At 54.2% G+C, this 14,088-nt stretch overlaps 3 protein-coding genes across 3 annotated transcripts; all 3 read right to left on the bottom strand.

The window, feature by feature from the left end:
* Positions 1 to 254: 254 nt before the first annotated feature.
* Positions 255 to 1,797, bottom strand: GLRG_02659 (uncharacterized protein; the record flags this gene model as incomplete). Its single annotated transcript, XM_008092668.1, has 2 exons — positions 255 to 677; positions 1,135 to 1,797. 2 exons carry the CDS (start codon positions 1,795 to 1,797, stop codon positions 255 to 257), a joined length of 1,086 nt encoding a protein of 361 aa, XP_008090859.1.
* Positions 1,798 to 5,514: 3,717 nt separating this feature from the next.
* Positions 5,515 to 6,737, bottom strand: GLRG_02658 (peroxisomal membrane protein; the record flags this gene model as incomplete). Its single annotated transcript, XM_008092667.1, has 2 exons — positions 5,515 to 6,491; positions 6,557 to 6,737. The coding sequence occupies 2 exons, from the start codon at positions 6,735 to 6,737 to the stop codon at positions 5,515 to 5,517; spliced, it is 1,158 nt and encodes a 385-aa protein (XP_008090858.1).
* A 1,144-nt stretch (positions 6,738 to 7,881) lies between these two features.
* GLRG_02657 (fungal specific transcription factor domain-containing protein) lies at positions 7,882 to 10,619 on the bottom strand (the record flags this gene model as incomplete). The annotated part of the gene is made up of 5 exons (XM_008092666.1): positions 7,882 to 8,620; positions 8,675 to 8,909; positions 8,979 to 9,097; positions 9,166 to 10,325; positions 10,392 to 10,619. The coding sequence occupies 5 exons, from the start codon at positions 10,617 to 10,619 to the stop codon at positions 7,882 to 7,884; spliced, it is 2,481 nt and encodes an 826-aa protein (XP_008090857.1).
* Between the last annotated feature and the right edge of the window lie 3,469 nt (positions 10,620 to 14,088).

Genomic DNA, 14,088 nt, shown 5'->3' with positions numbered 1-14,088 from the left:
AAAGGTCGTGACGTCTGTTGTTGGTCATAGCAAAGCATGAAGTCGTGATACCCGTTTTCCTTACGCCCCGGCTGGTTCGCCCTTTGCCAGCTCGCCTCGCATAAGTTGTCCAACACAATACAATGACGGTGTTCTCATAAACAATATCCATGTCAACGTAACGTGACTCGATGTGTCCATTAATGGAGATACATCTACGCTCGGTGAGCACCTAACTCCGTTTGCCTGGAAGAAGAAGGGGAAGAATGGAAGAGTCAGCGCCAGAGAAAGTCAGAGGCCTTCACTGGGCGTCCCGTCGCGTAGGAAATGATCCGAATATTCTCGCACGCGTTCTCGAAGTCGTCATCGAGGTTGTACTCGCGGTAGTACCACTGATTATTCCTCGGATCGAAGAAATCCCGTCGGTGCATCTCAGGAGTGTGCAGCCCGAGGTACGACATCCACTGGGTGTGCTCTCGTAAGACGGCAGGGCTGCTGACATCCTCCGGACCCAGGACTGTGTTGATGGGCTGAGAAATGGACTTTTGCCCGCGGGCGTCCCTGTCGTTGAACATGAGCATCAGCCGCGAGCAAATCTCCTGGTCAATGGAGCTCAGAGGTTGGCCGTTCTCGATACGGCTGGCTAGCCCCGTCAGATAGGATTTGTGGCCATTCTTTCGGGGAGAATGAAGATGGGCCTGTGCGGAAAGGTCAGTTAGAATCAGCTTTGACTAATGGCCGAAGATCTATGTGTACCTTCATCTCCCGCCGTGTGTCTGTCAGGAACGGGCAGTTATCCATGATGCACCTGTAAATCTCCTTGAGGTAGCCCGGTTCAACAACCGGCGGTGGGCAACAGTGGGTCGTCGGTTGCGAGTCCGGGAACCAAGAAACGGGCCGGCAGGTCTGACAAAGACCCCGGACGCACGGCTCATTGCCGGGTCCTTCATGGTCGAGGTAGTAGTGAAGCTGCGGGTTAAACTCTTGTTAACGCACGATTAACCCATCATGATCCCATTATTGCGACGTACCTCTGAGCAGCCAGGCCGGGAGAATGCTGGGTCCCTCCGTGTATCGAGCGGGCTGGGCTGGTTCTTGTAAGTGTACCGTCCGACGGGGTGAGGTAGACGCCGGATCGCGTGGGCGAGTACGTACAATTCTTAGATCAATTCTGTCCCTCTGACTAATATCGCCTCGGATGACCTTGGCTGGCAAAGGCATGGCCTTCCAATGCAGTGAGCACATGGCGCATACGTACTTTCGAGGCCATCCAAAGTTTCCCTGAGCATCTGCCACAGCCTCTGATTCTTGGCAGCGCCACCCAATGCCATTTCCATACTCTCGTCGAGTGCGAGACAAGCCATAATAGTCAAGGCTCCAGCCAGTTTCGATCTGGTCTCCGCTAGTGACCGATCGTGAGCCGTCCATCTCGGTGGGCAGACTAAGCTTAGAAGGGACTGGCCGTCCCGTAACATCGCCGAGGTACGCACCGGCGTCGCCCTCCACGCGGACGAGGACGTGACGAGGCTCCGAAGGTGCGGCGGCAGAAAGATCAAATGGGTTGATGATGCCTGCTGACGGACCCGACGCCGGCGTCGAGAACCTGCTGTCGTCGGCATCCTGGCTGCGGTTGTCGAAACCGGGATTTGGTTCTTTTGAGGCCGACGAAGTGACGGAAACAGCATCGGCGGGTTTTCTGAAACGTGGAGGGCCGGTGTTGTGGCGGATACTGTGCGAAGGTATCATGGAAGCAGTCGGGTCGCGGTTCTGCGGCTGGACCTGGACAGGATTGCGCGCTGGCCATTGTTGACGATGCATGAGAGATGGCCCATGGTGTGGCGGAGGAAAAGGATGAAAAGCGCTTCCACCTAGAGAACCCTGATGCCCGACGAAGCGATTGGAGATGGTCAAGCTCATGTTCTGGCGGTTGTCTCGTCCTAGGTTGACGCGGCAAAAGCAGGAAGCCGGGAACACCGCGGTCTACTCTGTCCTTGGTGGTAGTTTGTGGAGATCTGGCAGCTTTAGAGGCTCCCCGGTTATGTTTGAGCCTGCTCTCGCCACGGGATACTATAGGTAAAGGGAGGGAGCGCAAAGACGAGAGTAATGGGCGAGCGGAGGCGAGTCGTCATGTATGATGGGCGGCGAGTTCGATCTCGGACAGGGCGGAAAATATGGGAAATCGGATTGGATTGGACCCCCTCCCCCCTTGCCAGTCGCGATATGGGTTCCGTACGGTAGGATTGAGGTATCCTCTAGGGCCCCTCTCCATGCCTGCGTCTTTTGCTGCTTGCTTCTCGTCTGAATCAAGAAGGGAAGAGCGAGAGATCCAGGGTGGCTGGCTGGCCCTAGTCTCAGAGTATCGCGAAGAAAAAGCAATGCGGGCCGCACTCGGTCTCTCTGCCTTGTCGTGTCGCGTTGTTCCAATGCAGCCCGCACTATGTTACGCACGTTTGGCCTATAACACCAGCGGTGGTTTGGGGGCAGTACACTACGAAGAGCAGACTCACAGTGCCCGCTACTGACTACGTACAGAGCCAGCATCGGGTGCGTATACCTACGCACGATACATGGTAGTGCGCAGTAGGTAGTCTCGAGACTGGAGCCTGAGGTGACCGGGGGCCTGCGGGTTCGCGGCTGGCATCAGGGAGACCAGGGGGTCGGAGCAGGGGGGGGTGTCGTTGGGGACCATGGCCAAAATCGATTGGACACCTCTTTCTTCGTAGACGCAGCCCTCTCTCTGTAGGTACGCAAAGGAGGAGAACGAGAGTAGCCCATATGTCATCAGCATAGGCAGAGATAGCTGTGCTGTAGGTCACCCACCATTAGATGAGGCAAGGCGAGCCCAGATCAGGCGCGACCTCGTGGCCGCCAGGTTGGGTTCCAAAGGCTGAAGACAATCTCAGCCCATCGACCCCCTTGTCATCGAGTATGTCGTGCCGCTGCCACACTCCACAATGCCTCTGATATACCTACGTATATAGCACTGCAGCTGCCCTCCCTCCATGTGCTGTCACTTCACCCCTCATCTTCATAGGGGGGGCCGCAGAGAACGCCTCCCCCAGTACGATACGGACGTACGAAGAACAGAGATGCAGATGAGTTGCAGATTTCTCTGAGACTTGTCTCGTCTTGCACACACCGAGTATAATCCCTGCCTCCCTCTCCTTTGGCTAGCTGAGCACGGATTGGTTTGGAACGGACAACCTCTTCCTCGGGATCGGTTACATTACATCGCGCTGCTTCTCTTCGAGGAGCAAGCCTACTCCTACAGGGGCTGACCGCGCACTTATCCACAAATCTCCGATCAGTGGACGAACAACAGTGTCGGTAAGGCCCGTAGACCGACACTAGAGGCCCCGGAAGTGTGGGCAAGATCCGGGGAATGTAAGCTAACAGGTGATGTTTGGAGTGGCGTAAACGCTGCCTTATCTCTCTCATTGAGGTTAAGACTGTTTGTGTGCATCTTTTTTTTCTTCTCCCCTCTTCCTCTTCTTCCCCCCCCTTCGCCCCCGCCCCACCGCCTCCTTGGCCCTCGGAGTGAATCCCGCTGGAATATGGACCGGCGATGAATCAGGCTTTCGGGAGCTGCATTAAGACGGATGGCGGGATGATAGGTGGTGGACAGGGCAGACGGAGGCCCAATGCCTTCTTCGTCTTTGCTCTGCTTCCTTGGCTCGGTTTTCGCACCTGCAGCTTAGTTATCAGTCTGCGTCGCAGTAAGGTATCCGTACAGTTTCATACCGCACGTAGTAGTGATTGTTGTCGTGCAGACATGGCTCCGTTTATGTGTCCGTTGTCTGCCTTTCGCAATTGGTACCCAACACCGATACAAGCTCAGAGCAACCGCATAGATGGCTGGATAAAAAGGTTCCCGACGTTATCTGTGTGAGTGATCCTCATATTGTGTGGTCGAGGGATGGGCGAGGTTGTGCTACTCTCAACTGGCCTGAGCTCGTTGGTAAACACCAATACTGATGGTATTCGTTCGTTCTAGCATACGTTGCCTGCATTTTCTAGCCGCTCGGAATCGATATCTAACGGATGACGACCCGACTGACTGGGTGCTCACGGTAGCTTGAGCCATGTTGTAGGCTGCTGGTGCTGACGGGCACTGATTGCCTGACCGGTGACTGGTTTCCGGTTGGCATACGAAATGCGATACCATGCTCTCTCTCATCCCTAGTTTCGCCTGACTTGACGAGCCACCATTGAGGCCCAGCCAAGTGCGGCTTAAGACCACTGCCAGAACTCGACTTGCCATTCAAATGAAGAATTTGCACATGCCTGTCGCCCGGAGGGCCATATGCACATTGTCGGCGCCAGCCATTGGGGGTTTGGCTTCTCAACGTGGAGCCTGAAAAAAGCAATATATTGCAGCCGCTTCTACGGGAACGAGCATCCGGCACCACGATCACCAGCCATGTGCCGCACCTTCTGTTCGAGTCAGCTTGGTATCCCCCTCCCCCCCAACAGGCGCCCCTGATCATTCTCTGCCGTTTCGGTTAGCTTAGCGGTGTGTGCTGCGGGTGTAGTAGTCGTTTTTGCAAAACGTGCAACACCCGATCGATGGGCGATGGGCAGTGACGGATTCCACAAAAGGCTCAAGATAAAGGGGAGAGGGGTTATGATATGCAATGCGTCTTGATTTGATAACGGGGACAAGAGGACCAAAAGCTTTTATCCATCCCACAGTGCCCACCTCTCTACCTGAAGTACCCTAACGCTTACTTACCGCCACTTTCAATGCATGCGTCTACCGCTTTTATGTGTTGCACCATTGGAGAACCGGAAGCCGTGAACAGCCACTCATCTCGCTGCGAGGCTGGTAGACGGAGGCAGCAGAGACTCAGCTTCAGCCCCCGGTTACCGGAAGACATTGGCCGGTACCCGGAATATCACCCTCCTTCACTGCTGTATCGTGGTCGAGGTCGGTTGCCATCCCTTCATCGTAGTGGTAAGGATCACTGTCTCGGAAAGTGGCGTGACGGGAGCCATGGCTGACGATCCTTCTCACAAACCATTGCGTATGACCCTCAGCTTCAGCCACAAAATTGCTCGACACGAATCCTCGACTCCGGAAGTTCCTCACGTTTGTTCCGAGGCTCCCTAGGATCTGCACCGGGACGTATGTTTGATGGCGGGTTGGCCTAGCCTGGCTTGTTAGCGGTCATTAGCCGCATCTCGGGCCCTTAGTATGCTTCATTCCACAACGCTGATCAGGATATAACATCGCGACTTAGCATCGAAGTGTTATTGAGGTTGATACACGTCGGTACGCTTGTCGTCCAACATATATACATCTCAGTTGGCACCGAGCATCTAGTTGCCCACATGCCTCAGGAAAAGAAACGCTCCTCTTTCGTGATTCGCCGCCTCTAGATGCTGCATGTTGTAGCCTGATGAGCGGTCGGAGGCGGTCTGGCTACGAGCTTAGCGACATGATGCCGACTCTGAAAGACACTGGTGAGAATATCTGTGGCAAACAGCAACGCTCGTCCCACACTTATCCAAAGTAATCGCAATCTGAGATGTGCTCTATGCACTGGTACTGAAATAGTAATTCTCCCACAGGTACTCGTAGTCTTCCAGGATTCCGCCAATGAGCCCGGGAACTCTTGAGCGCACGCCGCCGACGACGCCCTTCATGACGTTCTCGTAGAAGGCTCCACGCATGGCCCACCATCCCATGGCCCAGCCTCGTTTATTCCACTCATCACGTTCAAGCGGCATGGTCCTGAAGCTCCGGTCCCTGAGTTGGCGTGCGGCGTATTCAACGCTCAAACCTACTAGCCATGGCGCCCACGACTTCTTGTTCTTGCTTTTGGAGAGGGCCAACGCATAAATGAGCGGCGCCAGGATATGGAGCACCTCGGCCGCATGTGCACTGCCATGTAGTTGGTTTAGCAGCTTGGCTGCGGGTTTGATATCTTCAGCAGTCAGGACCTTGCCCAGAAGATAGCCGCTGATGTCGCCGGCATTGGGCAACGAAGGAAGGCTCATTCCGGTCCTGGGCATGACCCAGTCCTTTTCGTGTGGCTTCGGAGCGTCATCACCAGCCCCTGGAGGATGGCCAGTGACAGACTCGTCGAACATCTGTTTGATAGCGCCATCGTTATCGGCTTCCGGTTCTTCGGGGATAGGCTCCCGCTCGGGAAGTACCGGCGAGACGAGAGGCCGTGAGCGCGTCACGCGCAGTAGCAGCAGACGGCAGATGGCCTTAATGGCCTCTAGCAGCACGATCACGCGCCACCTACCGCGCTCGCCCCCGCGCCTCTTGGCTGCCATCTCGCAGAGGAGTTGTGTGTATGTAACCATCTGCAGCAGCATGGCGATGCGGCGGTAGGTTGGACTGCGTTGAGTCCAGTATTTGGTATAGCGACTGTGAGGAGATGGCAACCGTGCCATGGGAATGCGTGATATGGCGCGCATGAGCAGTGTATCATGGTAAAGAGACAGAAGCTGCACACTCGAATGGACCGTTTCGGAGGCAATCTCAGCATCGCGGAAACGACCTTTGAATTGGTTAGCTCGGGGGTCATGGTAACAGGCCGTGAAGGGCCGCGTGAGTGTTGGTTACCCGGGATGATGTAGGTCAGTGACCTCAGAGCTGATTCTATTTGGGAGACCTGACTAGCGTTCTTGGTGATGAACTCGTCGTACATGTGAAGCCATTGTGGCGGCAGCGATAGGACGGCGCGGATCGTTGACGGCTGATGCGAAAGGCGGGTTTTATTGGGAATATCAGCGGAAGTCGACATTGCGCAGGCTTTAGAGCATTAGGATCGCGGGCGATGTTATCGACGCGCGAAGAGGAAAGTAGGGACTAGAATGATGAGTACAGAGAAGATGCGCGCGGCAGTGATGCTTGCTGGCCGAGGCGGAATCGAAGGAGAAAACTGCGAAATGACAAGATGTTGAGACGAACGATAGCGACGTGGATGGATGTGGTTGGGGAAACGGGTGTCGCACCTCGGGGTCATCGACGTAAAGGTTAAAGTTAGGCAGGGAGGAGGTCCGTCGGTACCTCGGGCAGCGCATCGCGACTAGACGTCGCCGCTGCTGCTTACGCTGATTCGAGCCTGGGCTTTGAGCCGAGGTTGCCCTGCTCTTTCTTGTCCTTGAGTTGGACACCTGGAGTCTGTAGGTCGGACAAGTGTACGTACCTACCTGCCCTCTGGAACCCACCCTACCATCATCACAAATGCGCTGGCATGAGATGGGAAAGTGCCGTCATCACACAGCGCTCAGTGCATTGAACCAATAAGATTATGTTGCATACCTTGATGTGGTTGATCCCTGCCCGCTGGACTTTCCTTCCTTTGGTTACCAAGGTAGACAGGGGATTTATTCTAGGGGTTTTTTTTTGGGAGGAGGGGGGGGGGGGGGCGGGGGTTTATAAGCCTTTTCTTTTTTGTGCCAGGCAGACTTCTCTGTTCAATCTCCAAAGAGAAACCGAAGCTCTTCGTTTGTTGCGTAGGTAGGTATTCTGGATAAAATGTGGGAGATTGCTGGCAGTGCCCACAAACGCAAGGGCCTTCCCAGCCAACAGTTGGGATTTGCTTTCCATTGATATGCTCAAATCCGCATTAAGCTTGTTACTTTTGCTTCCTTTTATCCTCTCATCTCGTACCTGCCTGCTGATGGCCTAGATGGCCACAACAATGTTATGGGACAGCGAGACCGTCGGCTCTAGAGTGCAAGAGGCCGGCCGCGTCTCTACAGAAAAGGGGTAGGGTATCAAAAAACACAAAGCCTTGCCCAAGGCCAAACTCCTGTGCAGGCAGCACGAGCCATCCACTATTACAGAGAGGAATTTACCACAACATGTGTCTTATATCTTTTTCGGCACGAACGGCCTTTCTCGCCTGCTCTTTTGACCACTTTGCACGTCATCTGCAGCTCCTAGATCCTCTCAAATCCAGCATCCTTAAGCTCGCGTCCTGTAGGGAGCATCGGACGCCCCTGCATTGGGAACGGCCAGAACAGAGGGTTCTCCAGGACCTTGGCTGCCCGCGAGACTGATGGCTTTCCGGGTTCAATTCCCTTGGTGCCCATTGTCGTTGCCGGGTTCGGCGTCTCGGCCTCGTCGGTGCTGCCGCCCCAAGTGCAGATGAAGTCGTCCTCGATGACATTTGGAGCGAAAAAATTGAGACTGCTTGTATATGGCCTGACCAGGTGCGCGTATTCGGCATCTGATGGGAGCCTTTCGCCCATATCGACGTCCAAGTTCCACTTTTTGGCTAGATATCGAAGAATATTGAGTGCCTGTTCTGCAAAATGATGGCACGGTGCCATCTCCTCCAGGTCCCGGATGCCTTGCTTGATCGCCTCCACGACACGAGGTGGATATGGTGGTTGAGCCGCAGGGTCGACGCTGGCTGGCGCTGTTGCATCGAACCCCTTTTGCGGCGGCGCACAGGCCGCACCAATGGCTAGATGCATGATGGATGATGTAAGGACGAAATACGGGACAAACGACGGCGTCCGGCGGAGCGTGTAGAGCTGAGAGTATGACCGCAGGAGTCCTTGGATGGCATCTGCCGCCTGTCCACACACATCCCGGGGCAGCAGCTTGGAACCAATAATTCTCAGCTTGATGAGCGGCCGGAAGAGAAGGAGGATGGCAAAGTGATAGTACATGCTAACGCATTTTCCGTCAGTAGTAGTTCCGTTGCATCTCTGGCGATGAACTCACTGGGCAAAGAGCACAGCGGGTGTAAAGTTGTGCCCTAGTCTCAGTACCTCTGGTATTCTGTCATACCAGTTGAGATATTGGGTGTATATGCCAAGTAAATCACGGCTGGTCAACGGTCTTCCTGGAGAGTGGAGGACGTAGAGACTTTGGTGCACAAGCTCACTCAGTTCACAGAAGCACTTATACACAGACCGGACGTTGGACGGCTGTTCAGCTGAACGCTGTAACGGGGCGCCTAACGAGTTTGTTGAGTCTTGTGTGTCCGGCATGCTTCGCGTGATTTCCATGTCGAGAAAAAACTTACCGTCGTCCGTGTACGGGATCCACAAAGACGCCTCAATGTCATCGATGATAGCGGGCTTTGGCGGCAGGTGAGGGAAACAGGAGCACTGGGGGAGTGAGCCAGTTGCCAAAGACCACGCACTAAAGAATGAGTCAGCTATGTTAGCTCGAGGGCCAACCTTCGAAGTCTGTTGCATGAAGACACTCACTGATCAAGTGCAAAGGCACCCCAGAAAGTGGCAGCCTGCACTGCAAACTCGTCATCGTCGCCATCCTCTTCTAACTGGTGGAGGCCCATCTCGATAGCCAAACGAATGCTCTGCCCTGCATAGTACCAACTCTCGGAATCTCGACCGCAGCTTGCTTCTCTTATCGACATGATCCCCAAAGCTTGGATGGTTGTCAGATTATGGTGGTTTTCTTCGAGGTAAAACAGGCGCTGGGCTTCTTTGAAAAAATGGTCTCCCGAGGTGTACGGGTCGCTGGGGTTCGCTCTCGTACTGGATTTGCTGGAAAAGCGGCAGCCCAAAGCTAAGAGAGCATTAACAAGTATAGGTGAGCAATAACGGTGAACACCGTTCTGAAAATCCCGAAGAAAGTGTTCCTTGCTCAGTGATGCAAACGTCGGATACTCCCAGCAGAAATATAAGGCAAGGAGGTGCTGCACAAGAGAGCCGTCATCGGTGATGTTTGTCCAGTCTTCGGGAGGGAGTTTCATGTAGGGCGGCTCAAGCGGTGCGAGGACCTGGTCGAGGCCCTGGTACTTGGAACCGCCTTCTGAAGTCTCCGTGTTACTTGTTGACTCTCCCCATGTGTCGAACAGACCTTGGGGCGGCTTATTGGTATCAGTACTCCAATTCATCACATCGGGATGCGAATTGCTCCTGGTGCTTTGGCTGTGCGATGAAAGGTGCCACGGGCTGTTGGAATCAATGTCTTGACGCAAGTTAGATTGCCCCGTGATAGGACTCATGGTCACAGACCCAGGCCCTCCGAGGTTTCTCGTTCTGATTGGCGCTGGTGTCGATCCTGGGAATCCTGGGCGGGCACCTGAGCCCATGTTTGCATCGCCAGCTTGCTCGGGAGGGCGGTTGAGAGATGTTCTAGACCCGCCGCCCGAGGGAAGCGTGCCACCTAGCCATTCCGAGACCGATTCTAGGGATTGGCCGCTTCGCAACCGTTGCAACACATCCTCCCACATATCGGAGCGCACCAAGGCAGCGATTACCTGGTCGCTGGATCGCTGACGGTAGCGTAGTTGCTCGATTTCGCTTCGAAGGTGCTCCTTTGATTGACGAACTGGTACCTCGTAAACGCACTCTACGTCCTTCTGGGCCTTGCAACGGCCGCATGGCTTCTGGCCATCGCACTAAAGGCGAGAGTATCAGTACGTGGTTTCCAAGAGACGACAAGTTTCTAGCAAGGGCCAGCATACCTTTGCGCGCTTCTTGCGACACTCGGTGCAAGCGTTGGGAGTGACGACGCCCAAACCCCTCCTTCTCTTGGATAACTGCCCGGCGCCAGAGCTGCCAGATGCAGATGGCGTGGGAGCGGCACTGGCCAACGGTGCAGGCGCAGGGGCAGATGTGGCAGATGCCCCCGCGGAGGAGGCAGAGCCGGCGCTGGGCTGAGCCTGCTGTTCGTTGCCGGGTGCCTCCTCCATATCGGCGGTGCTTGCGCGCTTCAGGTTGACTGATCGTAGCCTCGATCCGAGTCTACCAAGCAAACTCGACTTTCAAAGTTTTGTTTGCGAATTGACATAATGAGGCCGTTTAAAGGCGGGCACTAGTAGGCATCGATCTGAAACGTGAATATCAAGCTCCGATCCGAGGAAGGTGTTTTGGCAGCACCGCGCAGCAGTCTCGGGCGGTAAGATGATTGGCAATAGGTCCAGGGTCGACTGGAATGTACGCGCCAGAAAGGCCAAAGATTCAGAGTTGAGGATGGAGAAGGCAGGATGCCTAGGTAAGCGTGGGTCGCAAAACAGGAGAATTGGTCGCGGCTCTTCGTCGCCAACGTTCCAGTGTTCTCGCTGCCGCAGCGAGGGAGCGAGGGCGAAAGAGACAAGAGGTAGCAGATTGAGCAGTTACTGCCCCTCTTTCCCCTTGGTACCTTGCCTATCGAAGCATGCGCCGAGTGTATAAACCCTGCAAACCAATATTTGCATAACCCCGGGGTGAGGGTTTGTGAGGTGCGCAGGCTCTGTGTAAGGAGAGCGTGTGGCAGACTGCGAGATGTAACTCCAAAGCGAGGACTGGCGCAAAAACGCGGGTTGAAGAGAGGGGGGGGAAATGATAAGACAACGGAGGACGGGCGGAAAAGGTAGCTCGTGATGAAGGGAAAGTAGTGGGAATGGTGGGAAGGGAAGGGATGATGGTGCTGCGGCCAGGCCCCAGTACTCAAGGATAGGTACGTGTACATAGACGGGGGAAGGAGATGAAGCACAGACGCACAAAAGACAAGGTGCGATACAGACGCAGTGAACAGCAACGGCAGGTGAGGTAGGTAGCAGGGCAGCTCCTTCCCCAGATTCGAGAGCTTTGAGCTGCGCCAGGCTTAGCTCTGTGATGGAGGTGGAGGTGAAACTTGTTTTTTCCCCCCCCTTTCCTTCTTGCGCAAGGTACCTACCTACCTAGGTAGGCGGATAGGTACCAAGGCAGGATAGCACAATACCTAGGTACTTGGGCGAGGCGCGACGAACGTCCGGGAAGGCCTCACCGTCGTGTTGCTTATTTGAGTCTTCTCACGTTCTCTTGGAGTTTAATATTGTAGACACAATCGGAAATCGCATGATTGAATTTTGAAGGCAAAGATGCGCTTTGCATATGGTATACGTGAGCTGAAGGGATGGGGGGTTGGAGGGTGGGAATGGGTAATGAGGAGCTGAAGCTTTCGTGCCGGCGCTTGGTCGCTCGCTCGCTCTATCTGGTACTACGCCCCTTGGTAGTACACACCCATCCCACCGTCTCGGTTGATACCATGGATGTCAGGAATGGTCTTCTCACTTCTCATGAAGCAGGTACCAGTTGGACGGACACCAGTCATCGCTACGAAGGCGAAAAGCTCATCACTTCCAGTAGTGCATATATCCACACCCTGTAAATAACCAACTTAGCTGACGGGACATAATAGGTCGAAGCATGACCGACACAATTGCCCGAATACTCGATGATAATTATTGCCTGCTCTCTGGGATGTGTCCATCGTCTCGTCCCTGATAGTGCCCAACTAAGCGCTGGGAAAGGGGTCGTTTCTGCACGCAAGACATGATGCCACCTTATTGCACACTACTACGTACTGTACATATATACATAGATACATATATACATGCAGACATATCTATTTATACGTTCTACTATTGGGTTTCCTCTATCCACGCGGAGGACGCCAGTGAGTCCTCAGTTCTTCTTCACCAAGTTCAGCATCCGTACCCCAACCCTGGTATCGCGAAGTAACGCCAATATCTAACCCATCGTGCCACGCTCTGCTTTATTGCAACTAGGCCGCCTGAGCCCGACTGTTAAGCCTTGGCTTGGGAGACGGTGTGCATTGTTCACACAAACCGCATTACCAGATCGTCTCATCGTGCTAGCATCGGAGTCCTGGGTACCTGGCAAGACACCAAGACGACCAAAGCACGGAGAGGCCATCGCATTGCGATGGAGGCTTCTGTCCGCCATACCCGCTCGCCCAACCTTCCTGCTGGAAGTTTTCCTCCGCGAGCCCCTCTCTCGTGGTTTTGTAAGCAGCATTTCGCTACAGCACCGGGCATAATGCGGGTTGTGAAAACCTGGCTGATGACCCTCACTTTGCAGGGATTTCCTTGCTCATCAACCCACTAAGGCAGAGGTACCTGAGGAGTCACTTATGCGATGAGCCGTTCTGGGATGTCATTGCGATTTTCCCGAGTGTGCGACGAGAGAGGAATTAGGTTTGACGCCCCGCCATCCAGGACACACAAGCTAAGACTTCTATCCCACTCCCGCGAGCTGGTTGGAAACAATTAGAGACTAGCTGGCTTGCAAAGTTTTGCTCAGGCTGGAGCGAAGGGGGGTTGCTTCAAGATATCTGTGCCTCAGGAACCCCACAGTGTGCACTTCCATGCCCGCCCAGGGGCGCAATGATCTAAAGAACACCCTTGCAATCTCACAGCATCGTCTTAAAGCATGCATTCGCTACATAGGTAGTCCCCTACAGCGTCTGATTCCCCGTTTGCGTAGTGGTTGCATGCTTTTCCCTTAAGAACACATTCCTGCGGCAGTGACTTGCTGGTTAGATGCAGGGCTGCATTTAGGGTCCAAGACCTGACTGATCCTCAGGGTAGCGTACCGCCCAACAAAGACGGCTAATGGAGAGTACCTAGTGTTATGGCGGCGGCGGCGGCGGCGGCGGAACCTACTCCGTCCGTGCTAGCAGCCGGTAGGCAACCATGTCTCGACAATCAAGTCGACAGGAGGCATCGAGAAGCTCCCGAGGCTTTCAGCTATCAGCCTTGAACTCACACTACTTTTTTATTCTATTTTGTTAATATTATTATCAATATTATTTTAGAATGGATCACGCTGATTGATCTTCCATTGCTGGGTAGAGCCGTGGGTTGTCTGTTGCGTTGCGCGATTCAGGAACATCTTGTGCAGCTAAGTCCTATAAGAGGCGGGGGTCGCAGTTCACAGACCCAAACTCTCCTCCAGCTTGACGTCATGGCCGGCCGGTCAATCCAAAAACAAACATGATCTAGACCGTGTATGACTAAGCTCAATGATCCGAGCTCTGATCGGAGGACCCATCGGAAAGCGAATTGGGTTGTGACGGGCCAACAGCACGTCATGTGAGATGAGATGGAGCCATGAGCATTTGACAAATGAATATTTAGGGAAGGGTTTAAGCTCTCGACAGGTACGAGAGGTATGCACTTCCGTCCGCTAGGCCCAGTAGCTAGCTGTCGATACCTTGCTTCCTATCCTGTCCATAAAGATGAGAAAGAAAAAGAATAATAAAAAAACAAAAAAAGAAAACTGCGAAAGCCGGCCCCGAGTCGCCTCAAGCCATCAGATGACGCCGCATCTGCCCCAGACCTGGTCCCTGGGCACGTGTATTATACAACCAAACCTTACAACTCCTATCCTATGCAT

Source organism: Colletotrichum graminicola, assembly GCF_000149035.1.
Source record: "Colletotrichum graminicola M1.001 genomic scaffold supercont1.5, whole genome shotgun sequence".
Classification (NCBI taxonomy): Eukaryota; Fungi; Ascomycota; class Sordariomycetes; order Glomerellales; family Glomerellaceae; genus Colletotrichum; species Colletotrichum graminicola.
The sequence above is the reverse complement of the archived record's forward strand: the minus strand, read 5'-3'. Positions and strand labels throughout refer to the sequence as shown.